The following is a 26,781-nucleotide window of genomic DNA, read 5'->3' as shown; positions in this document are numbered from 1 at the left end:
CTGAAACCATCTAACCCTAGGGCTGAAGTCTCTGCGGTTTATATGAAATAATGAAGAGATTCAGAGCAAACAGTACAGGGTTCCAGCAGCTTCACTACTTGGACCCCTAATGACTAACAGACGTGCTTTTTCACATTTGACACATGCCAAATGTTTCAGAGGAGTTTGAATGTTATTCTCTGTGGCAAGACAATGAGGCGCAAGATTCATTTGTGCATTAGAGCAGTTTAAACACTGGTGATAAACACAGAGTGTTAATGTCAGACCTGACGAGAGTAACACCGTAGTCACACTGTGTCTGCAGGGTGCAAACTCTTGGGCCTGTTTGTAATATTTTTGGGGCTGTCAGAATCCTGTTCATATACTGCCTCTAAGTGGTGAGTGTGATGCCGCCTTCTGCGGAAAAATCCCAGACAGCCAAAAAGAGATCAAGAGTGAGCAAAGATCTGTTCTACTTCAAATATGTGACCCAGTACCACAAAACCATAAGGGGCATTTTTTTTTTATCACAACTGGGATTTATATGTCATCTGAAAAGCTGAATAAATAAGCTTTCCGTTGATATGTGGTTTTAAGATAGGACAATGTTTGGCTGAGATGCAACTATTTTAAAATCTGGAATCTGAGGGTGCAAAAAATAAAATTATATATATATGTATATATTGAGAACAGTGCCTTTAAAGTTGTCCAAATGAAGTTCTTAGCATATTACTAATCAGAAATTAAGTTTATATATATTTACTGTAGGAAATTTACAAAATATCGTCATGGAACATGATCTTTACTTAATATCGTTATGATTTTTTGCATAAGGCAAGGCAAGTTTATTTATTTAGCACATTTCGTACACAATGGTAATTCAAAGTGCTTAACATAAAAGAAAGTAAAACAAAAACAAGCAATTTTAAAATGAATTTAAAACAGTTAAAAATAAAAAAATTTTTGACAGAATGCAGTGAATACTTAAAATACAGTGCAATCGGTTCGGACATCGCACAGTGCTCATTCAATAAATGCACAGCTAAACAGACGGGTTTTGAGTCTAGATTTAAATGTGACTAGTGTTTTAGCACATCTGATCTCTTCTGGAAGCTGATTCCAGCTGCGGGTGGCATAGTAACTAAAGGCAGACTCCCCTTGTTTTGTGTGAACCCTTTGTATTTCAAACTGACTCGATCCTAATGATCTGAGTGCTCTTTTAGGTTTATATTCAGTGAAGATTTCTGCAATATATTTCGGTCCTAGGTCATTGAGTGATTTATATACGAGTAAAAGTACTTTAAAATCAATCCTAAATGTAACTGGAAGCCAGTGTAAGGACCTGAGGACTGGTGTGATATGCTCAGATTTTCTGGTTCTAGTCAGAATCCTGGCAGCACAGTTCTGGATGAGCTGCAGCTGTCTAATGGTCTTTTTGGGAAGGCCGGTGAGGAGCCCATTACAATAGTCCACCGTGCTGGTCATAAAGGCATGAACAAGTTTCTCCAAGTCTTGACCGGAAACAAAACATCTAATTCTTGCAATGTTTATTAGATGATGGTATGCTGATTTAGCTACTGCTTTGACATGACTACTGAAACTAAGGTCTGTCTCCAGAATCACACCAAGATTCCTGACTTGATTTTTAGTTGTTTGACACCTAGAGTCAAGGTATGCATTCATCTTGAAAACTTCATCTTTGTTTTCAAATGCAATGACTTAAGTTTTTTCCTTATTTAACTGAAGAAAGTTCTGGCACATCCAACTATGCATTTCACGAATACATTGGCCGAGGGAGTCAATGGTGCTGTAGTCATTTGGAGATAAGGCTAGGTAAATCTGGGTATCATCAACATAGCTGTGATAGGCAATTTGGTTCTTTCACATTATTTGACTTAGTGGGAGCATATACAGGCTAAACAAGAGTGGTTCAAGAATTGAGCCTTGTGGGACTCCGCATGTCATGGACGTCCACTTAGACTTATGCTCTCCTAGACTCACATAATAGCCTCTCCCTTCTAAGTATGACCTGAACCATTTGAGGTCCATCCCAGAAAGCCTGACCCAGTTTTCCAGTCTCTCTAGTAGTATGTTATGATCGACAGTGTCAAACGCAGCACTGAGATCTAGCAATACCAACACTGATATTTTGCCAAAGTCAGAATTTAAGCGAGTATCATTTATTATCTTAATGAGTGTTGTCTCTGTGCTGTGATGGGGTCGGAAACCAGATTGAAAATTGTCCAGGTATCCATTTAAGTATTTGTTCAGCTAACTAAAAACTACCTTTTCTAGAATTTTGCTTATAAAAATGAAGATTAGTTATTGGTCTATAATTGCTCAAAATGGTGTTATCAAGATTGCTATTTTTCAGGAGGGGCTTAACAACTGCAGTTTTCAGGGAGTTTGGAAATGTCCCAGAAAGAAGTGAGGCGTTCACCACTTCTAAAAGATTCTTCTAAAGATTGCTTCTAAACAGTTAAGCAGGTTTTTGAAAAAAGATGTGGGAAGTGTGTCAAGATAGCAAGTTAGAAAAATCTATACTTTTGACCCATACAGTGTGTTGGCTTTTGCTACAAATTTACCTTTGCTACTTATGACTGGTTTTATGCTCCAGGGTCACATATAGCATAACAAGGATAGATAGAATTTGATTTTTTGTGTGTGTGTGTGCAGGATTTGAATATTGTAAGGTCCAGTAAATCATTTAGCATTTTCTTTAAATATTCCTTTACACATAACAACTTCTTAGAGAATGTAAAATGCTAAACACACTCATCCAACACCTGACTCCCTATATTTTGCTGTACCCATGCATGACATCTTGCCTGCATTTATTAACCATATGGGTAAAGAAGCATTAACTAGATTCTCAACAGTAATTTGCAGAACATGTTCTCATTGCCTACATAAATATGCAGTTAACTCATAAATGGTGTACAGTTTCTCTCTCAAATGGTCATAAGTGCACCAGTACAATGAGTTCCAATAAAAACACACAGCTCACACTCAACTGCCTTTACAGCTGGAGCCTAAAACACCCTGACTCAGATTTACAGCTTGTCAATTACAAGGTATTACGCAGGCTTGTCTCTGTCGCCTCTTTCCCTTCATAACACTCTGCAGACAATCCAATCCCTGTAGGCCTATTTTCAGAGCTCTTTAAATTTATTACTCTATGGACAGCTCTGCCACTACTGTAACCCAGCAAGGTCACTTTTGTCACAGATACTGTGTTTAAAGCCAGAAACGATCACCTTCTTGGAGTAAGGAACGCAGAGCGTTAACCCTCGCGCAAGTCAGCATTTTCAGCAAAATGAAATACACTTGCATTACCGGAGGTCACTCTTTATTACGGGATTCAATTATTCCCAGTGCATTAAACACTTCAATTATAACAGGGAAGCCCTTGCTAAAGATAGATTGAATGACTGACAAAAATATATTGAATGCACCCATGACCATGTTTATTTTTATCATGTAAGCCATCATTGTGAACAATACCATAACCCATGAAAAATTACTGCAATGTTAGAAATCTAGAGTATCAACACTGAATGTGAATTGATTAAAAAATTATAATAATAATAAAAAAAAAACCTCAAACTTTAACAGCATGCATAACTACTTCCAAATATAACAGCATGCATAACTTCTTCCAAATATATTTTATGAAACTAATGTTTAGGGATTTGACAACCAGAGCAAAAAAAATACAAGAACTAAAGTCTAGAGTAAAAATAATTGTCATTCGGTTTAGTAATTATCTCTTCACTTTTGCTATTCTAATATATTTAAACATAATCCATTTAAAGATAAAGTGTCCTCAAAGCTATTTAAACACTACAGAAGTAAAAAAAAATAAAAATAAGAATTCTAGTATTTGATATAATAATTTATATATACTACTATTCTAAAGTTTGGGGTCTGTAAGAACGGGCCTGCATTTATTTATTATAGAGTAAAACATTAATATTATAACAATCATTGCAATTACACATTCAAATGTTAATACAATATCAATTAACTGTTTTGAATATATAATAACGTGCAATTTATTCCTGTGCTGACAAAGGCATTATATTATTATCTATTTTACATTTTTGGAATAATGTAAGAGTATTCAACACTTGTGTTTAATAAAATAATAATATTTTTGGTTGTACTATATTTGAAGGTGTCTTTTAATTATACATTTAAGCACTGAGTAATATTAATTAACTACATGTACTTACTATACGGTTAGGGTTAGGATTACTGTTTGGCTTAGGGTTACTTGCATGTAATTATGCATAAATAATTGTAATTGTGATAGTAAGAACATGAAATGTATAACAAGGAGAACTTAAATTAAAATGTAACCCAGTTTTCTTACTGACACAAAATAATTTTTGGAGCCACTGTATGTAAATGTAAACTCCATTCAGACCATGCAGTACATAACTGATTCACAGAGAACAACAGCCTTCTGTAGTTAGTGTGTTTGTTCACTAAATAGTGAAGCTCTGATCTGTGTGGATGATGAGATCACATTGTGAGACACTTACAGCTTGAGAAGACAGAAGGTGGATTGTTACCGAAGAAGAGGGAGAAGGAATGAGAGTGCTCATGGGGGCTTTATGAGGAGACAGGAGCTGGCAAAAGGTTGAAGAGGAAAACAGACAGAATGCACACTGGCCAAACAGACAAGATTGCTCTTGCGCTATACACTGAGTCCATTCTAGGTAATTGGTTGTCTCAGTAGCACTCAAGCAAGGAGGTCTGACTCTGTAATATCTGGGGAAAACTAATTGTTAGCCTTCCTGTTCACTGGCACTTGCTTTGGCTGGTGCAGGACTCCACAGAAAGACATGACTGCCATCTTCACTCATGGAGGCTCCGTTCTGCTGCCAAGTTGTTTTAAATCAATCATCTGAGCAAATATGTCATGTGACTAATGATTCTAGGGCTGGAGGAAAATTACATTATGATTATACTGATTGGCTGGTGACACTTCATGAATGTGCACCATCACAATCTCTTTATTAGCAACTTTCCATGAGCTGAAATGTCAAAAGGAGCAGACAGCAAACAATAAAGTTCTTTCTCACTTTTAAAGTCAGCATAAAACAGACATTTAATCCAATTTTGCTTTCATATAGTGACGTATATCAGAGAGAAATGGCTTTTTGAAGGGGGGGATAAGAGAGAAAGTAATAACTTGATTTGGTGCAACTGGAATTGATTAGATTAAAGATTACTACTTTATTGGTGGTTTTTTGTTGCTATTTTGAAATATTTTATAAACACTGCAACATTCCAAAAATGTAATAAAATATATTCCGTTCCCTCAGATTTGTAAACTGTACTCACGGATTCATGCACCAAGCTCCAAGGTAGCCTATGTGTTAACATACTGTTTTATTGAATATTATTATGTGAAATAGGCCTACAGCAAAGTGTCTTAAGTGATTCTCTATCAATTGTAGTACGAGGTGGAATACAATGATTTAATAAGAAAGATGTGCATCAAAATGTTGAATTTTTGATTACATTTTAGAATTTGATTACTATTGTATAATAAACCTTGCATGGTGACTGACTCTGGAGTAATTTGTTCCTCTTTTGTAAATCGTTTTGGATAAAAGCTTCTTATGCATTACCTGTATAATAATAATAATATAATAATAATAATAATAATAATAATAATAAAAATAATAGTTATTCTTATTATTATTATTTAAATTTATAGGCTAAATAATTGCACTTAAGACAGTAAAATGTTAGTCATAAAATAATTAATGAATCCTTTATTCTTAAATAACCTTTAACAGTTTTGGAAATGTGTTTGTGTACTATTCTTTATTAACATGTAGACTTATTTTGGTGATTTTATTATACTAAGCTTTTCCCCCAGAGTTAGATTCATGCTTCACTGTTAATGTTATTATTAAATAATTAGGTATATTATAACATTCCAATTAGTTAGAGAGCAAAGGAATGACAACATAACCCACACATTATTTGTTTTGCATTGCTTTTTACCTTCTCGAAACTCTATCCTATCCTCTTTTTTTTTTTTTTTTTTTTTGGAAAATTCAGAGAATTTTCAATTCTTCTTTTCAGTGTTTATTTTAGGCTATAAAACACGAGCGGCAGTGTCTTCTCCTATTGGTGATTAATGTAAAATGAATGCTAAAATAAGACATTTGTGATTACGGTCATGGTCTCATAGGCTACTATGAAAAATAATGTTTAATAAACACAAATGAATCTGCCGGTGGGGGCGGGGCCACAAATCCATGAGTTTATAAATCCGAGGGGAACGGATTGCGAAGGCGTGTGCACGAATTATGAATTTGTGGGTATGGATTCAAAAACCGAAGGTTCGGTTTACAAAATCTGTGCGCACGGATTTGGAATTCGTGGGTACAGTTTATAAATTTTTTGTTAAACCGAGGGGACGGATTGCAAAACCGTCGGCACGGACTGTATTTTTTTCTCCTACAGGTGACTTCTCGGGCTCGAGAAAATAGGAGTCAAAAAAAAAATGTAAAAAAAAAAAAAAAAAAAAAAAAAATCTGTTTGTTTTAAAGATAAAACTAATATTCTGTAAATTATATAATCAAGGAGATACTCTTTATAAATCAAGCAATGGCACATATCCTGCATAAGAATAATCTGGTTTCCTACCAGCTAAAGGTGCCAGAAATTGAAGCGAACTGCTGAAATACAGAGAGCCAAACTGAGAGCTGGAAGCGATTATCATGCAGTAATTAAGTCTAGGTAAAAACTCGTGTCCCAGAGTACAGCTGACATACTGGAGACTGCTGGAGGCCTGCTTCATACGTCTCCTGTCAGCCACATGCTCCGCACAACAGCGATGAAGAGGGCCACAGTGTATGAATCTATCTCAAGAGGGAAGATGCAGAGCAACCTACACAAACATTCATCATCATGCGTGACCAGGATCGATCGGAAGCCCATCTTCAGTATTCCACCTTCAGCCAGTCGATCTACACCACTGCTTTCACCCGAGAGTGACTCACAGCTCAGAGAGACAGGCTATTCAGCTGCTGTAAATTGATGTTAAAATAACGTAATTAAGATTTATGTTATTATGAATTAATTGATTTGTCTTCTACTAAGGAAAGTAAACCTAATTTATAAACCGTTCGCATTAAAAAAAAACTGCAATTGTACAAGATATGGTGCTAATTGTTGGTTTCCAGTTTTAATCAAATTGCATTTCAGAAGCAAAATATGTGTGGCTCATATTATATGATTTCAGGCCTGAAATAGTTATTGTGCATGAAGGAAAACAAAGTCTGACTATCATGGGACAAACATCATGGCACATGTACATAAAGACATAAACCCAAGAAACAATTCTTAATGAGCAAAGAAAGGGATAGCTCATCCAAAAAATGACTAAAACCCCAAACTCTGATTCTTTCTTCTGTATGATGTATTCAAAATACAGTTATTTCATACCAAGTACTGTTAAAATCTATTAACATATTTACTAATGTATTGCTCAAGACTTGCTAAAATACAAATTATAATTACATATTATGTATTATTTGTAATTGTGAACAATGCACTTCTTAATGCATTTCTTAATATTTAACCTAAAATGTGTTTTAATGTCACTATTGATGAGGATTGCATGATCCTTAAATAATATCAGGCTTTAAAAGCAAGATATTTAAAGTTTGCCTGAAGTACACTTACAATAGTTCCACAATCACAGTATATCTTTAACACAATTGCTAAGCTACCTGGGTGGTTGCTATGGTGCTGCCATGTGGTTGCTAAGGTACTTTGGGTGGTTGCTAGGGTGTTACTATGTGGTTGCTATGGTACCCAGGCTGTTGCTAGGGTGTTCCTATGCGGTTGCTACAGTAGTCAAGGCGGTTGCTAGGGTGTTACTATGTGGTTGCTAGGGTACTCGAGGTGGTTGCTAAAGTGTTGCTAAGGTACCAAGGGCCGTTGTTTGCTATGTGGTTGTCAGGGCACCCAGAGTGGTTGTTAGGGTGTTGCTAGGGTATCTGTGTTGGTAGCTAAGGTGTTGCTATGCGGTTTCTAAGGTATCCCGGGTGATTGATAGGATGTTGCTATGTGGTTTTGCTAGGATACTCAGGGTGGTTGCTTGGGTATTACTTGAATAGTGTTAGCATGATTCGTATGTTACCAGCATGTCTCTAGCATGTTTAGCATGATGTTAACGTGTTTCTAGCATGTTTAGCAAGTTGTTAGCATGTTGTTAACATGATTAGCAAGTTACTAGCATTTGTTAGCATGTTTCAAGCATGATTAACATGATTGAGATGAGTAGCATGATTAACATGCTACTAGCATGATCCTAGTATGTTTAACATTGTTAACATTGTTACTAGATTTTTTTTTTTGTTGTTGTTGTTCAGTCATTTAATTTACATGTGTATTTAAATGTTTTCTGTCCTTTTTTAGTTTATTTATAATTAAAAAAAAGAGTAATAATTTACAATACAATAAAGTACAATCAAAAGCTCTAAATGTAATCATATTGCACTTGAATAAAGTTAAAGGTGTAAGCTACTGCTTGTCCTGCAGGTCACCTTATAATTATGTCTTCTTTGCTATGCTATCTGCTTTACGATTACTCCAGAGCATATGTAGATCTACAAAGATTTTCAAGTACTACTTAAAGTTAAGATGGTTTTGGGATACGGTCTAACATGATTTGTGTGATCGTTTTTACACTCAACTGAAGCTTATGATGCTTTTGGGAAACACAGCCCAGGACAATTTGAAATGTAGGATGCACACAAATTAATGTTAATGTTAATTAAAGACCAAGGCTAGTAAATGTTTCCCTATTAACTGCATGTTGGATTAGACTAAGTTAACACTTAACCATGAACACAAAAACAGACCACACAAGTGGCTTTTATTGGTTTATTTCATTAGCAAACAATAATTGTCAAGTTCTTTCCATCAATCGATTTCTTACATCCATTAAAAATATTTCATGAGGTTAACTTATACGTTACTTGTGGTCAGTCTGCACAAGATCAACATGCTTGTTTCCTTTGCAGCTCCTTTAAATACTAGACCAAGCGTTGGTCTTTTATGTGGTTTTGATAGTCTGGTTTGTTAATTGTATAATAAATAAAAAAAAGAAAACAGATAGAATACAAAAATATTAGATAAGCTATAGTATTAGTTTCTTTTTCCTTTTTAAAAAAATAAATAAATACAAATACATTTTAGTATTTTTTTTTCACTAGGGGTAATACAATATAATATATATGAAAAATGGAAATCAGTGGCCACCAGAAATGTTTGGCAACCAACTTTCTTCAAAATATCTTCTTTTCAGATTTTTTTTGAGGTTTCATTTTTGGGTGAACTATCTCTTTAAGAAAACAAACAATGATATATTTGAAATCATGTTTTAACTCTCTTTATCCATACAATGAAAGTCAATGATAACAGACCTTTCATTAATGGGTGAACTATCCCTTTAAGAACACTAATGAAGATCATTTTAAGAGTGTTTCAATTGTCTTTGTCCACACAATGAAAGTTTGTGTGGACCAAGACCTAATTAGATCCCACTGACATCCACTGTATATTAAAAATATTAAATGATAGTTTCATTATTTGGATGAACTATCCCTTTAAAGGCAAGATGATGCTGCATTGCATTTCAGCTTTTTCCTACTAAACCATATAAATATTGGTTCGTTTTACAATCCGACTGCAACAAAACTGGCTGGTTTTCACCGATTGCTCGTGTCCAGCTCTTGAAACACATTCTGAGTTAAGGCCTGTTTGTCTGAAGGGAATATGTGTGGGCGAACTGCAGAGAGATTTTCTTTTCTTGGAGCTATGAAAAAGTGGGCCATGCTGGAGAGAGTGCATAATCCCGCTTTAGTATCCTAAATATGACCAGGTTTAAAAAACTAGTGTTTTAATGGGCCATTATCCCAGATGACAACACACCATGAGTGTCCAGCAGTAAGACGGCAGTCACCAATTTCCTTCTCAATCCCAAATCCAGTTTGTAGCGGAGATATGTGGCCAATCATCACTAAATCTCCTCAGGCAGTTCTCTCATTACAGCCTTTTGAATAATGAATTAAACTGAGGTATATTTTCCATGGCAGTAAGGCATCCAAATTTTTTTTTGTAATGAAAGGATCTCTGTGTTTTGTCTGGCCCAAAATCTTTCACATTTTAGATTTGACCTTACATGGTTGTTACAAAAGACATATGCATCTTCGAAATACGTCCTTCCCTCCGTGCATATCAATCACCAGCTGTTATTCTTATCCTGTGTCATGCAGTTTTGCCTGAGAGCTCTTTCGGATCAATGATATTGAGCCATCGGCATATTCTGGACTGCCACCTCAAAGCAGCTGTGACCTCCACACAGGGGAAAGGGAAAAATCAGGATCACACATGAAGAGGAGCATCAAATACTACAAACTGCCTTGCAAAACACATTTTTGAAGAGAAACACACCCACTTGTCACTCTTCATGGGTGATATAAAGGTCTGGTTTTCAAAATACCTGCATTCACAGGCTTTCAATCTAGGTTGAGCCATTAGGGACAGAAGAAACATTTTTATCTACAAAACTTGAGGCACCCATCAGATCTGACATATTTGAAAAGCTTGTGCCTTCCTCTTTAAAATTGCAATTTATCCAGAGAGACATACAGTCATGCCAGTGGAGGTCAGATCGGGACCATTATCTTATCATCAACCCCCTGCATTCATTACAGACCTCTTTCACGTCAAACATGCATGTTGAAGTGAATAGCAGACTACAGTTTTAATCGCAAAGCAAATGGTGTAAATAATGTTGTTGCATCACACAAGTTAGTTCAATGCAGTGGTTAGATTTGCATGAGAGAAGAAACTGCAAAGTCATCAAGTGAGCACTTGTTGATCTTTGAAAAGAAGCCTTGGGACAAAATTTTCAGTTCATTGATGAGCTTAGAAAAATCTAAACTATAGCTTTGATTCAAGGCCTCTGTCTGCTACAATATGTTTTCATAAGCTGCATGTACTAGAATACTGTAGCAAGTGTTAACATTTAATCCTCAAAATTAATTACTATTGTTTGTATTAATTACTACAAAGTAAACTAATGTTTTGCAGTCAACAATTTATTAGACTCTTATAATTTTTCTTTCATCTTCATAGCAAATTCCATTTTATTTATTTCCAAATTCTGTTATTTAGTTTTTCCGTAATTCCATAATTTTTCCATTGTAATCTTAATCCACTCATTTTTAATAGTTAAATTAAAGTTTATTAATCATAAAGTAAGTCTAATTGAATAAAATCATGAAATTTACACATTTTTAAATACGTTTAATAAAAGTTTAACAAAAATTACATGATTAGGGCCCTATAAAGTGTTTTATTGTTTCTCAAATTCTGTTTATGCATGTCAAATTATTTTAATGCATAAAACAACTTAATTTATTTATTTTCTTAAAGAAGCCTAATGATTTTTCCCTTCAAAAATTCTGTGTATTTACATTGTTTCTGTTATCAAATCAAGGCATGAAACTTAAGCAAATTAAGCAAACTTTTTTGGGGAAAAAAGGGGTATTTACTATTAAAATTAAAACGTGGAAGAAATGTTGTGTGATTTTTCCTATGTAAATCCTACTGAACAATATATTTCAAAACCGGACTTATTTTGACGGGTTGCAAAATAAACTAATACCTTTACAATTCTGTGCATGTGATATGATGCTTTTGCTCAAAACAAATGGTCAGATGCTCATGAAGCGACTCTCGGAGCAGTTCTGGAGATGTTGTTCATGTGTTTTCGTCCTCGTTTAGTGAGATGACAGACACTGAAATCACTGCGAGCGTCACGCGTGCTAAACTGTGAATTCCGTTTTTATGAATGGATTCAGTCCACGTTTTCCACATCGCAGAAATCACAGAGCCCTACAATTATCAAAATATAATGTAAACTCTCACACTTGAACTCCTGTTATTGAATACTCAAGTGATTATCTAATCAGAATAAAAGAGCAGCGCTGAATCTAGGAGAACTCACCGGTGTCACTCACACTCTGGACGCGTCGCGTTCAACTCGAGCAGCAGTCTAAAACTGTTTATTTATTCACCAAACAGACACGTTTACTTCAAGAATGAACAGTGAGGCAAAGGGAAACCAGCAACCAGCAACAGCCGCAACCCAGGAAACTATCAGCCGCTCCAGCAAGGGATGAAACGCGGAAAACTATTGGCATGGATTTTTGCTGATAACCGATTATTCCAGCAATCAACTATCGGTACCGATTAATCTGCAAAACCGATAAATCGGTCAACCTTAATAGATTATTAGATCAATTCGAAAAAACAAATTTACACTGCACTTCTGAAGTGGCATTTAGATGTCTTTACACAGACTGTTCAATGCTCCTCAGAGGTGGCATGAATGCATTTACACAGCAAATACAACTGTGTACTTTGACACTAGGGCCTGAGGGGGATCAGAACAGACTAAATTTGGATTGGCTTTAAGCAGCATTAAGTCTTTACACATCATTTTGAGTAGGCTGATGTGGTATTTAGGTGTATTTACCCAGACTGTTTAATACTTCTGAGAGATGGCATAAATGCATTTACACAGCAATTATTTTGATATAAAGGGTTGGGGTGGGTCTGCGCAAATATAATAATTCAGAAACCAATTTTACAGTGCAAAGGTGGCACAGTAGTGCTTCTGATGTGGCATTGAGGTGTCTTTACCCAGGCTGTTGAATGATGCTCAGATGAGGTATGAATGGATTTACACATCAAATACAATCATATGCTTTAACATTAGGGCCTGAGGTGGGTCAGAACAGGCTTAATATAGTCTAGGTTTATGCAGCGTTAAGTCTTTACACATAATTCTTTACACATTTTGTGCCTATTAGATACTAGTGCCAACTAATGAGACATGTTAGATTAATTAGCTGAGAGACAGAGCTGGATCTGAAATGGGTCTGATCAGGTAAAATGTAATCTGTCTTTCATGTGGTTGTGCACTTTTACACTAAATTTTGAGCAGCCACAGAGCTGCCTTAAAAAGATGTGTAAAAAGTAGGCCTATATATATATATATATATATATATATATATATATATATATATATATATATATATATATATATATATATATATATATATATATATATATATATATATATATATACACACACACATTTTACATTTAACTACATTGTACGTATTTAAAATAGAAATCTAATAAATAAACAGAAATAGAATATTTTGAAAATTTACTAACACCAATAAAAAAATTGAATAGACACTAGTATATAATAGGTAGGTGCTAGTTTGTGCTCAATTATGCTACTAGAATAAACAGTAAATGTTTGAATAGACATGTAGCATTAGTACCTATGAAGAATTGGGCCTAATAATACAACTGGAATAGATACCAGCAACAACTGGAATACATATTTGGAAGTGAACACTTGATATTTTAATTACCTACTTGCTCTGGGACACTGAGTAGCAACGTATTAAATAAAAAAAAGTAACTGATAGAAAGGAAAAATATTAACTTATACACTAGTTACATAAACAGCATATTTACATTCTCATTTTTAGACTAGGTGTTTCTGGCGTACCAGTTCATAAGAAGAGCAGAGGACGGTACAGCACCCTGGACAGCGACAATCTAAACGCCTTACAAGCAGAAGACCTCTGACAGTAGGCCTGTGGAAAACACGGTGACCTGGAACTCATTTACTGACAGAATGGTCTCAACTTCTAGTAACATCGCAATAATAAGAAAAAGATGCAGTGTTATTTTTTCTTTGCAATTGTGAGAGTGGTATCTGAGTTGCCGCTTTGAATCAAAAGTAGCCAATAACTGAATGTTAAAATGTGCTTTCGAGGAACATGTCGTCATTAGAAAAAAACGATGGGATCAATCAAATTTCTTATTATACAAAAAGTCATAAAAATGTGGTGTGCAAACAGGTGACACAGTTGGCTGGAAGATATTATCCGCGTCCTGAGTGCCGTTTTAAAGGCTCCACTCCCAGTGCAGTTGTTCTTTAAGTTGGCCCATTAAACCAGCGCAGACCAGCAACTTTCTATCCCCAACAGAGCAATGAGCTTTAGGTCCTGACGGCAACGGTTGAAGATAATCGGAATCATTATGGCCTTCTATAACTTATCATATCCGAACATACATGCTGTGGGCCCTGTCTGATTGCTCCGCCATGAACACTGCTAGTTTATTAAAACTGTCTTGAGGAAAGAATTGGGTGTACTACAAATGAGCAGCGAGCGAGCGAGCGTGTGCCTAAGCACATGTCTTTACATATGTCTGACGATAGCACGAAAAACCTTTAAGCGTTTTATTCCTGCCCAATATTGCTGCAGAGACGCCCCCACAAGCCCCCATCTGTTACTTACACCAAACATTTGGATGTCATCCGTACCAAACACAAGTATACAACCGAAGCCGACGGCAAATATACATTTGCAAGCCCCTGCACAAGCATTTTGTTGGCAGTCTATAAACTTACCGCAGTCTTCACACAAGATCCTCCCAACATCTTTTTTCAGGTTTTTCCCACTTGTATCTAAGGGCGCAAACGACGCTTTAAAAACCAAGGGTTCATCAGTTGGGTCCATGAAAAATATATACTTGTGATTCTTCTTCACTTTGGCGCACGGAGCCTCCGAGCTAAATTCCCCCACGGTGACGAGCTGTTCCCGTTCCAGACCCCCGCTGTTTCGCGGCCACACGTCCAGGACTTTGACATTCACACTGTACGGCTCCGCTGAGACGTTCTGAGGCGCGGACTGCACCTTGCCCTCAATCACTACGGCGGACCTGTAAGCCTGGTCCTGCAGGGAATTCAGACTCGGGGAGTAGCAAGCGAAGGAGACCCCGATGAGCAGCATGGATAAGTGTACCGAATCAAGCCTCCTCATGCCGCCTGCTTTGGCTCGATGGTCGGTGGTCGCGTTGCGGCAGGGCTGCGGGGCGATGGCGGTGGAGCTGAGTTGACGGCTGAAGAGACTGCGAATAGGCTCCAGTAGCACGGCGGCGCGGCAGACCTTGCGTAAGTGTCCATGCCATCGGGATCCGCTGCTTTTTTCCGATAGATTTGCAATCGGGAAACACCAGCTGGGAACCGGAAACGGCGTAATGCTGCTGGGTTAAAACAGATCCCTCAACCGCATTCTTCCGAAGCGCATCGTAAAATAAAGGGAAAGTCGTGGACGCTGCCTCCTCCGACGACACGAGCAGGTATCCGCAAGACGCCGCCACTCAATCTTTGCCCCGAGATTGCAGTGGTGAGCGCGCCCTACTCGCCACTGGCTGCTGTGTATCTTCCACTGCAGTCAAATATGAAATGCTGCAGTAAACTATTAGGGGTACTTTCGATATCGCCTCAGCACAAACGTTGTGAGAATCCACTTTCGTAGCGACAAAATGCTGTTGCCGTATCCCTCGGCCCCGTTTCTATCCACAACCCCGATCTATCAGGGCAAGATTCCCCGCACAAACGGCAGATTCACGGCTGAGGTGCTGAAACGAACGCCCATGCGCCGGCGTGTGCGTCTTTAGACTCGGACACCCCGAGAAAAATGGTCAATCCATGATCTCTCCTATGGCCAATCCTCATCAAATTAAGGAGGAAAAAGAAAGAAAAGAAAAAGAAAAAAAAGAAAATAAAAACCACCAAATGTATGGTGCAGGGAAGCGCCCGCCTCAAATCTCCTTGTAAATCGTTAGAGCACCGCAGAGGTTTGCGCTGCTTTGAGCGCGATTGCTAACAGTGCGAATGAATGAGCTTTGAATGAGTTTTGCGTCTCATTCCATTACTAAATCATGCCCTGCATTCTGGTCACATTCTCAGTCCTGCCTCAGAAAAAAAATGATAGTGAGGCGTTGCATCAAATCCATACACTACGTCTTGTATCCGTTGTATTGCTGATGCCTGGACGAATGAGAACATTTTTAACAAATGACATGAAGGAACATCACGAATGTAGCAGCAGACTGCATCAAACGCAAAATATGGGAACAAGACGGTAAAGCATTTATAGACATACTTGGCCGCACGAAATGTTTGAAAGGAGAACATAAATATCAAATATTAGATTTTAATCGGTTAGAAACGATACATAACTACCTAAATCATGTACTAAACGAGAGCTTAACCTGTGGATCCGCAAAGGAGCGCAGCTACAGCTTCACTAAGGGCGACATCTGCTGTTCTGTGCGCACACAGCGGAAGCCACCTTTCTAACTTTTCAGATGACTGTGGGAAATAATGGGCAAGCTGAAGTCCCTCGGACGTTTTAATTTATTTAATTTTAAATGAACGAACAGGACACAGTACAAAAGAGTAGTCCAGGACTAGTGTCCCTTATTTTGGAGTAACTTGGGATTAGGGTCTTGCACAAGGCACAGTGGTGATAGTTCATAAACTGACCCTTGCTGAGATTTTACTGCTTATTTGTAGGTTGCTGAATGCTTTCCTTAAGAAGAAGACGAAGAAGAAGAAGAAGAAAAAAAAGTAAACCAAGCTATAGTGTTTATGGCCTATCTGACAGGACCAAAATAGCCTAAAAGTGATTTCAGAGATATATGAAATAGAAATATATATTTAATACATTCTATTAGACAAAAAAATGTCTAAGTGTTGAAGTGGTGCATTGTGCCATATCAAGTTAAATCAGTAACTATAACATTGTGGTATAGATAGGCCTTTAAAAATCAAAGGGTTTGGCAGTTTTACAGCTCATTTAGGGTGTGACACAAAAAATAGTTTATTGTCAACATTTCTACATCTACATTCTAATAATCACGTAATTGCTATAAAAATGTACGAAAAGTGTCGAACATGTATAAAGGTATTTAAAAGAGGAAACTCTTGTCCTTAAAGGGTAATTCGGAAAGAAAGTATTTAATCAATAAATATTTTCATTACATTCATTTAAAACTTCTAATAAAATTTAATAATATATACAATATATAATGACAAAATTGCAAAAAATGCAAATATAAAAATATAAGCATATAAAATAGCTTTATTGGTTATATGTAAATATTCAGTCTACAAAAACAGCGAAAAATTACTGAAATGTTTTGTGTTAAGAAAACATCTAGGCTTTAACATCGCATGTTAAAAGCTCAACAAAAGTTCGACATAAACGCAACCTTTTTGTGGAATGAAATCAAAGCCTAAACACTTATTGATGTTCAGGTTCAGAAATGGAGGGTGAATTACAAGTTTCTTTATTACTTGTAGTTTACACAGGCAGAGTACACAAACTCGCTAAAAACAAAACTCAAAACTGATCGAGCATTAAAACGCAGTGGCGGGACTCGGGTGTTACTGTCCATGGTTCTGAAACAGCGCTGTCCTCGACCTCCTACCGACCAAACTACACTTGAACTACAAAGTAAAATATTAATTTAACGAAATGATTCTTTATAAAAGGTACAACAACTTTAAATTAATCCGAAAAATAAGTCATGACACAGTCCACGTGTACACGTGACAACATGACACTTTTTAGCGTCATCCTCTCTCTATAAACCATTTGATCATGTCGCGACTCTAGTTATCGATTCTACGACATTTGCAGCTTCCAGCACGCCAAATACTCGGAACAAATTTCATATGAGATGTATGTGAAGTATTCTCCAATATCAAAACCGCTAAAACGCAGCACGTCCAGCTGCAATAGCGCGAAAGCAACAGTGCGAGGCGCAAGAGCTGTTTGATTTTCCCCAGTTGAGCGTGCTGACATCAGACTCCACGCGCACAGCGTTGAGCTCGTGCGTGCGTCCGTCTCCATGCCACGACTCGCTCTTTCGTTCCATCTTGTGAACGGCGCATCGGTGAAGCAGCACCGCGACAGTGTTTACAGTAGGCCTTCGGGGCTTACAGGTTTTCATCTTTGTTTTTGACCGTGTTCAACTGCGAAGGGCTTGCACAGGGGCTAACGCTCTGCCTGCAGACTGAGCGGGGTAAGATATGCCGAACCACGTCGCTCGTTATGGAGGTCTGCGACTTTGGCAACAGCACTGCACTTTACGATCATATGTTATGGCATTCTGCGGTATACTTGCTCCTTTTTTTTTGTCAGTATAACAACCACGGAATTAATGTTCGCAGCCGTGGGCAGATATCACAGACTGCTTGCGCAAACTCGTTAACTGTTTACAGTGCTGACAGACAGCGAGGCTGTCAGACTCGGTCTGTCTGTTGCGGCAAATCCAGTGTGCCATAGTGTGACTGTGACATACCGTTATGAGGTCAAGCTCACAGGGTACCTTAGACCAAAAGCAAGCACACCTTTAAGTGATGCTCATGAATTGGAGTCCACGGTCCCTCTTTCCATCACTGTCACTTGTGTTAGGCCCATGTCAAGAGGTTTACAGGTGCATTAGAAGTTTCAAATGACAAAATGTTAAGTAACAATTAAGAATAACCAGTTAAGACATTCTTCATTCTAGCAAGCAACAGGCCACACAAAGTTAGGGACCACTAATATTTTATGTTTAGCCTGAGGTAATTTAATTAGCTTATTGTTATTATACTTTTTTTTTTTTAATCAGGAAGAAAACCACTTATCTTAGACACTTGCCTGGAATGCAAACATTGTTTTAATGCATGTATTTAATATATTTAATTTGTTTTATATTAAAAATCTCTTCAGTTAAAGACATAGGCCACACTTGATTTATTAAAATATATATGCTAGAATAGACTAGACTTTAATATATGTGTATTTATTAAAGCATAGAGTATGCTTGAATAGATTTGATGTGTGTAAGCGATTTAATACATTTTATAACTTTTCATACAGGCCCGATGTTTATGAATGCTGTTTGTATTAGACGTGTGCTCGGTCTTTAGAGAAACATTAAACACTGAACAAATAAAGGGTCTGGTAATTTACGTTCATTCCATCTAATTATTGCATTTCTGAATTTCAGTCATTTTCAGTGTTTCTATGTTCCTTCATTGCTTAATCTGAGGAAAATTGCATTTTTTTCCCCTGTTTATTACCACTCACACAAATATACAAACACACTAAGATGCCTGGAAAATCCATTGCAAACACGTCGAGGCTCTCTCAACTGAACATTTATTATTATAATAGCCTACATATTTCAAGGCACAAATCAGTTGACATATTTATCTACATTTTACGCATTTAAAAGGAAATCAATCTATACATCATATTTTAGTCTAGGTTACTGCAGACTTTAGAGTTAGGGGATTTTATATTTTATCTTTTTGTTCTTTCTTTTAAAGCTTGCATTGGTATTATAGTTGTAACTTTGAGATTAAAATAACATTTATGGCCAAGAACATTGTTTATTAATGACGATGTGTTATTTTTTTACGTCCACAGCTCATTTATGAAAGTAAAAAGGTACGATTAGATGCATCAGAGTTATTTCAATGTGCAGTCTCGCCTCTGAAATAAATGCGTTTTGCTCGTCAAATCCGTCTATAACAATTGTACTAATTGTTAGCAAACACGCTGCTAAATTATTTAAATGTTTTGTAAACTAAATGATTAGAGAGAATGATTTTTTTGGATTCGTGAAAAAATCGTAAACGTTTATTTTCGACAGTTATTGCTTACAATTTCAATTAAAATACGGAGCAGTTCAATTAAGTTAAATAAAATTAATTCTAAACATTAGTGCAATTATTCAATCCAATTTTTTTTATGTTTTTGTAAAATAGCTTACTCGTGGGTTTAAATATGGGCAAGGTTTCTACAACTACAGGACAACACGCAAATATACTAACAACTAATAAAAATCGAATTCAACGTGATGCATTTCTACATTTATGAAACAGTTTGCTTTGAAAAGCATGCTTTAAACCAATAAATCATTCTGTATTACAAACATTTTTAAGTAATCATAGATTTTGTGCGAATTGACAAAGAAAATAGTAAGAAAGCCTTTAGATTTGATTTACATCATGGCTATGCATTTTACATATTTTAGTAAATTATATTAATCTGTTTTTCTCGTTTATTCTAGTATTTTTAAATAAATATACAAGTTCCAAAAAGCCATGACTCATTTGCCTATGCTTACGAAATAAAATATTTTGTATTCTGTATAAATAGACTAGGCCTATATGTTATCTGAGAAACGCTACCGCTATATTAAAACGAACTGCATGAACTGTGTCAGTGTTCTTATAATATGCACGCACGTTTTAGTACGTAGAGATATATTCTCCTGCTTATATGTAACGGTCATTCAACACATATTACTCTTAACCAATTTGGTAAGAATGCATCCATCACAATTGTATCAATGTAAATTTGAAAACATATCTATTAATCTTAAAATTCAACTGTTAGGCCTACATCATTTTCTTCAAACAGGTCTTGAATAAAATATCACAAAAGCCTCTTCAGACACGCAAACTTCTCTAACATGCAGGCGACGCTGAGGCTTGATTTAATTAGAAACCTCCGTTAATTGCTTAGCCTAGATTTTCGATGTTAAAAGGTGAACAACTACAAAACAAAACAAAACAAAAATTGGTTATGTAGGTGATTATTATGAATAATTTGCCTCTGGTATAAATGCACGTATGTTAGGCTATTGGATGGAAATAACTCGCACTGTAGTCTAGATAAGTACGTCACATAAACCTACAGAAAATGTAATAATATGTAACAACTCACTCCTCTACCCATATAAAATTCAACCACCTTTAAAGCTGAAGAAATCAAACACTGAATCGAGCTATTTATAAGCTCAAAACCATAGCCAATTAATGCATTTTGCATCAGTGCATCAATATGAACGCATCTGAAAAAAAATATTTCCCATTTTTATTTTTGCCATGACAAAAAAAGCCGAAGTGAAGGATAAACTAAATGAAAGCCTAAAAAACACGACCGGTCTGCTCCAAAATGTTTATTACATTTTGAAAAAAAAAAAAAACCTCATTAAATATTAGTAGGCTAAATACCATAGGGATGCGTGAGCGATATAATTAAAATTCCTATCAGTTACTATCACTTCGCATATAGAAAACTCATGCATTTTTTCCGTTTTCGGGCACATTTAATGTCCCATATACTACAATTTTAACCACTGTTTAAAAATTTGTTTTTTAAGCTTTAAACATGGATAAGAACTTAAAGGACAACGACGCTTAATCAAATGGATTTAGTAACGCCTATGCTACATATAGCCTAGACTAAAATACATTGACAGGAGTGAGAAATATTGTAGGCTATATTAAGACACGCGGTGAAGGCAGCACACACTCAGTACGCAGTCATTAGAATTTTTTACTTTCGCTTTGAATTGAATTCATCGTCATCTTCCAGGACAGGCATAATGTGCGATTAGAGAGTGCGGCTGCAGTGTTAGACCATCTGTACGGTGAATTTGTTCGGATTCTGCACAGGTCTGAACAGCGCTCGTCTTCTCTCCTCACACAGATCTCGCGAGAGCGGTGGCGTGGCTGCTTGGCAGTAGGCTTGCAGTAAGACAGAGGGAGAAGGCAGGCAGCATCATGGCGGACAGAGACAGTGGAAGTGAGCAGGGAGGAGCAGCCACGGGCCCGGGTGTCGGTTCCATGCACCCAGTGACAGGAGGGGCGGGCTCGGCTTCCGGGCTGCAGCACGAGACGCAGGAGCTCGCCTCGAAGCGGGTTGACATCCAGAACAAGCGCTTCTATCTAGACGTAAAGCAGAACGCGAAAGGCCGCTTCTTGAAGATAGCAGAAGTCGGGGCCGGGGGAAACAAGAGCCGCCTCACTCTCTCCATGTCTGTGGCTGTCGAGTTCCGCGACTACCTGGGGGACTTCATCGAGCACTATGCCCAGTTAGGGCCGAGCAACCCAGACATAGCGCAGGACGAGCCACGGCGGGCGCTGAAGAGCGAGTTTCTGGTGCGTGAGAATCGGAAGTACTACATGGATCTGAAGGAGAACCAGAGGGGCCGCTTTCTGAGGATCCGGCAGACCGTCAACCGGGGGCCCGGCTTGGGATCCACGCAAGGCCAGACCATCGCTCTTCCAGCCCAGGGACTTATCGAGTTTCGCGACGCGCTCGCCAAACTCATCGACGACTACGGAGTGGAGGACGAGCCGGCGGAGCTGCCCGAGGGAACCTCGTTAACTGTGGACAACAAGCGCTTTTTCTTTGACGTAGGCTCCAATAAGTACGGGGTGTTCATGAGGGTAAGCGAAGTCAAGCCCACCTATCGCAACTCTATCACAGTGCCCTACAAAGTGTGGTCGAAATTCGGCAGCACTTTCTGCAAATACGCAGACGAAATGAAAAAGATTCAAGAGAAACAGCGGGAAAAAAGGGCATGCGAGCTTCAGCAGCAGCAACCCGAGGAGATGCACGGAGATGAAGGGGACGAGGATTGATAGAGGATAGAAACATGCAAAAAATAATCCGAATAACCTAAAGAGAAATTATACGTACTTTGCTGTAAAAAAAAAAGAAAAAAAAAATATGAGAGAGAGAGAGAGATAGTTAAAAGATAAGTAACTTTAACTCCAAGGGAGCACTACCCACAAAAATACAAACCTCCACAGTCTGACAGTCCACCCATCGCAGGATATCATCCACTTACCCATCATTAATACAGTAAGCGGCTGCTAAACCAAGTAATAACATTATATATGAACTGTGTTTCCTACTTGACGACAACAGAACTGAGTGTTTCTTTTTCCCTTATTAACCGAGAACTTTTTTTACACGTTCCAAGATATTATAAAAAAAAGTGTTTGCAATGGAGTTATTGGCGAAATGACGAGGAAGCGGTTCCTTTACGTGTGAGCTAATGACTTCAGCACAAATCAGATGTTTTAGTTTTTTTAACCAAAATTTCGAATCATCTGAAGAGGTTGTTAATGGTAGCCATGCCACTAGATATTCCAAGCATCACCTGAGGGCTAGATAGGAACCCTGGTGGGAGGAAAAAAATAAACCTGTTGATTGACAGAGGTGCAGGGGTCAGCAGAGCAGGCGTCCAGAGGCGGTGGGCGACTTCTTCTCAAACATTCTTAGGAGTATTACCAGTGTATTTTTTTAATTAAAAGTTCTTGTCATGCAGATGATATGCTATGTATTTGTGTCTCGTTGTCATGCACAGTGTACTAAAAAACTAAAAGGAAAAAAAAGGTACTTAAGTAAGAGCAATGACAACAAGAGAATGAGCTCTCGGAAACCTTTTTGTAACGAAACCGGACCCCTCGATACAAACATACAAAGAAACGTATGAAAACGCTCATGTAGAAAAAACATACAAAGTATGATTTTTTGAATCAGAAACAACCCACGTTTTTAGTGGGGGATTTGACAAACAATCTGTTAAAGGGTTTAAAAAGAAATATATAGATATATATAGATATATATTATCAGTCTACCAATGAGAGGATGAGTGGCGCCAAGGAATGCTGTAGTTGCATGTTAACCTGTACACAGCCACATTGAGGTGGATTTCTCAATGTTCGTCCTCAAGGACTCATCTCTGTAATGGTTCCAATGTCCATAACGTCAGTAATGTTTGGTCAGGTAGTTATTAGAATTAATACTTAGTTTTTCTTTTAAGGAACGAGTTGTCTGAAAAGTACGTGTACATATTAAGATAATATATCAACTCTTTTGACTGTTTGATCAGACATCAATGACAAGTCTTTTGAAACGAAAGCCCTTTTTCCCATGGGGGCCCTTGAGGACCTGTGTTGGGAGACCCTGACTTTAATGAAACTTGTTGGGGAGCATACTCTTCAGCATTAAACAACCTGGTGCCTTACAGACTCTGCATGCTTATACACTGGCTGGTGCTTTGGATCTAAGTTTGGGTTCTTGTTCATTTTTCTTTTTTTTCCTTTTCCCCTTTCTTTTTCTCGTCTGGTTTTGTTTGGCCCTGGCCCTCCCGTATGCTATTGCATAACTCGTGGTCTGTTCGGGCCAAAAGCAAATCATTCTGATCACCAACGCGTGACTCAGAAATCACCTAGGCATTTTTCCTAACCTTGATGGAAATGTATTCGATTCTACATGCCCGACGTAAGGATGTTTAGTGCTTCTAAACAGACTCCTTTGGTGTGAGGTAAACGTCTGTACTGAAGCCTCTCTGTAGTTTGGCAGTAGTGTGTCACTGTCACAGACCAAAAGCTTAGTCGAGGGGTGTGGCCAGGATTTTTTCCCCCATTTCCTCGAACTTTTCAGTGTTGCTTCACGTAAACTGTCATATGGAAACTTTGCTTCACAACATTTGATTTATTTCCTTTCTCTTCCCAATGCTATATTTCATTACGGTGTGCAATATTGAACGTGCCAATGTTGGCAATATATGTATATCAATTAAATATATGATTAATATTTGAAAAGCATGTGGCTGAATTCCACGTTTATTTCTTTAAAAGGTCTTTATTTCTTTAAAGCCTTTATCTGCACTTAAAAAAAAAAGGTCTGTATCTGGAAAAGAAAAACATTTTGATGAACGTTTCACCCAGGTGAAGCGAACACATAGCAGTTATCTATCCTGTCTGCACTTTTTGTGAACATTAACATCATAAACCAGTTTCATCGCTCTTCTCCTTGACATGGGAGGGTTGGGGGTTACTGGAATGAAACAATGGGGTGTTAAGGCCTTTGGGTAAGGGGCAATGAATATGTATCCATAATTTCCCTACAAATACATACATGGGATGATTCTAACGATGAAGGTGTGTGATGAACTCTTTTCTCTTCAGTAGCACATTGCTTTCCCAGCTGGAGAAAAATGTCTGAGCAATGTTTGTTTGAAAACGATCTCAACAAGGAATGCCTTGGGTTTTTTTTTTTCTCCTTCATCTCTTAACTTATGTTCCTTCCCTTTGCAAAGAGGTTCACCGAATTACTAATTCGGCGGTTATGCGTCAAATATAATTTATGTACATTTTACAAATAAAAAAAATAAAAAGAAATGTTAATTTATCCACCTCTCACGAAAAAGAATGTTCAATATCAATGTTTGTGTGTTTCTTTTCTTGTGTGCAGCAGTTCAGGTAGTGGCTGATGTAGTGGCTCCGACTTCAGTGATTTTTTTCTATGTGTACACACAGTGGATGTAGCACTTTTGAAGGAACAGAATTATGACCTGAAGCATGCAGACTAACCGATCTGTAATAACACGTCATAATGTCATTTTGATGCAATCTCCTTTTCCTGTATTGGTACTTTTGATTGGCTCCAGTGGTTAACCAATGTAATAATGTGCACTAACGATACCACTACATTTTCTAAGGAATGCGTGATGGTATCCAAGTCTTTTATCATTTTATATTTTTCAGAACAGAACTGTTTAGAATATGAGGTAATATACTAAAGTATGACTGAAGGGGGTCTTTCTCAGAATAACAATCATCATTAGATTATTTTTTTTTTTTTATTGATACTGTTTGAGCTGCACTTCAACAGCCATTCTGTTGAATGTATCATGAAAAATCATATACATTTGTCAATTCAAGAATGAGTCTTATTTTATGTCTTAATTGTGCCTTAAACTAAACCTTCATACATGTTCACAAAATATTGCTGCCTTGATTCTCGGGATTTCATTTGAACTGGATCTCTTGCTCTTTTCATGTGTCATATTTTGTAAAAAAGAAAAAGAAAAAAAAAAGATTTTTTTTTCTGAAAGTCTGATCCCTGTTTGGGTATAACAGATTTCTGATGTTCTTTCTGCAAAACAAACCAATGATTTAATTTCATCTATGTTTCATTATTATTATAAAATAGCGTATATTGTGCGCTGGCATCGTCTTTTAAATCGTTTGACTTAAGACATGCGCCAGTGTATTTTGGTTTTGAAATGACATGAAATAGAGCTGCTTATATGCTGATGCTACTTAGGTTCAAGGGCATTAAATCCAGTTTTTAATTGAATTACGAACACATTTTCAATGTCCATGCGATGAATTTGAATTAGTTTTGTAATAAACATATTCCATACATTTTTCTAAAATTGAAGAAAATAAAAAAATTACCTCTCATATAGAAAACAACTACTTTGTTGATAAACATTTTTACATTTTGTAAAAAAAAAAATTAAAATAAAAATCTTATGTGAGAATAATCACTAATCATGACAGGTCTGGATGGGCAAATCAAATAAAACAAAATACAACTTTTAAATGGCAAAATGCAATTACTTTATATGGTCACAGCCCAGCAGTAAATGAAGAAAAATACTTGCTAATTAACTTATTTAAAATTGTAGATATTTTAACCAAATTTATTTCATATTCTCAGGGCATTGTGACAACGATACATAAAAGTTTTTCAGTTCACAAAAACTTCTAAAGATATAGCCTCAATCCTTGCTTGCCATCTTCACCAGCAGATTTGTCATGGAGAGAATTGTTTTTCATGTAGGTGAAGACAATTAAGCAGATTAATAACTGCTGTATTACTGTATTAAAACATTTAAAACGATTTGTATGACTTTCTAACCAATAGGTGGAGCTTTAATCAACTGATAATGTACAATCAAGGCATGATGGCAATGACCTAAAGCAACGATGCATCCCAATCCACCTACATAATGCACTAAATGTATATTTCTCTTTGGGAAAGTACATACTTTTAATGAACTGCAAGAGTATACAGGAAATAAGACATGTCATATAATTGTCTTGATGACACAGACTTATTTGTTTAGTGCATTCTGTCACTCATGCTGTCACTTCATTTATTATTCATCATTACATGTCAATTTTCTCTACAATGCTTTCTACCATACTGGTCAGACAAGGAA

The 26,781-nt window shown here is 37.0% G+C and overlaps 2 protein-coding genes across 8 annotated transcripts in view; one reads left to right on the top strand and one right to left on the bottom strand.

Moving 5' to 3' along the window:
- nrg2a (neuregulin 2a) overlaps positions 1 to 15,728 on the bottom strand; it is a 90,384-nt gene extending 74,656 nt beyond the window's left edge. The window contains exon 1 of one of the 7 annotated variants that reach the window (XM_052588858.1): positions 14,525 to 15,728. In XM_052588858.1, coding sequence (XP_052444818.1) covers positions 14,525 to 14,936 — 412 coding nt within the window. In that variant the 5' untranslated portion in view covers positions 14,937 to 15,728. The remainder of the gene's footprint in view (positions 1 to 14,524) is intronic. The other 6 variants (XM_052588860.1, XM_052588859.1, XM_052588863.1 and 3 more) reach the window with 6 other exon arrangements.
- Positions 15,729 to 17,823: 2,095 nt separating this feature from the next.
- Positions 17,824 to 24,959, top strand: puraa (purine-rich element binding protein Aa). Its single transcript, XM_052588871.1, has 2 exons — positions 17,824 to 17,991; positions 21,459 to 24,959. Exon 2 carries the CDS (start codon positions 21,533 to 21,535, stop codon positions 22,394 to 22,396), a length of 864 nt encoding a protein of 287 aa, XP_052444831.1. The 5' UTR covers positions 17,824 to 17,991; positions 21,459 to 21,532; the 3' UTR covers positions 22,397 to 24,959.
- Positions 24,960 to 26,781: the final 1,822 nt, after the last annotated feature.

This window comes from Carassius gibelio, chromosome B21, assembly GCF_023724105.1.
Source record: "Carassius gibelio isolate Cgi1373 ecotype wild population from Czech Republic chromosome B21, carGib1.2-hapl.c, whole genome shotgun sequence".
Classification (NCBI taxonomy): domain Eukaryota; kingdom Metazoa; phylum Chordata; class Actinopteri; order Cypriniformes; family Cyprinidae; genus Carassius; species Carassius gibelio.
The sequence above is the reverse complement of the archived record's forward strand: the minus strand, read 5'-3'. Positions and strand labels throughout refer to the sequence as shown.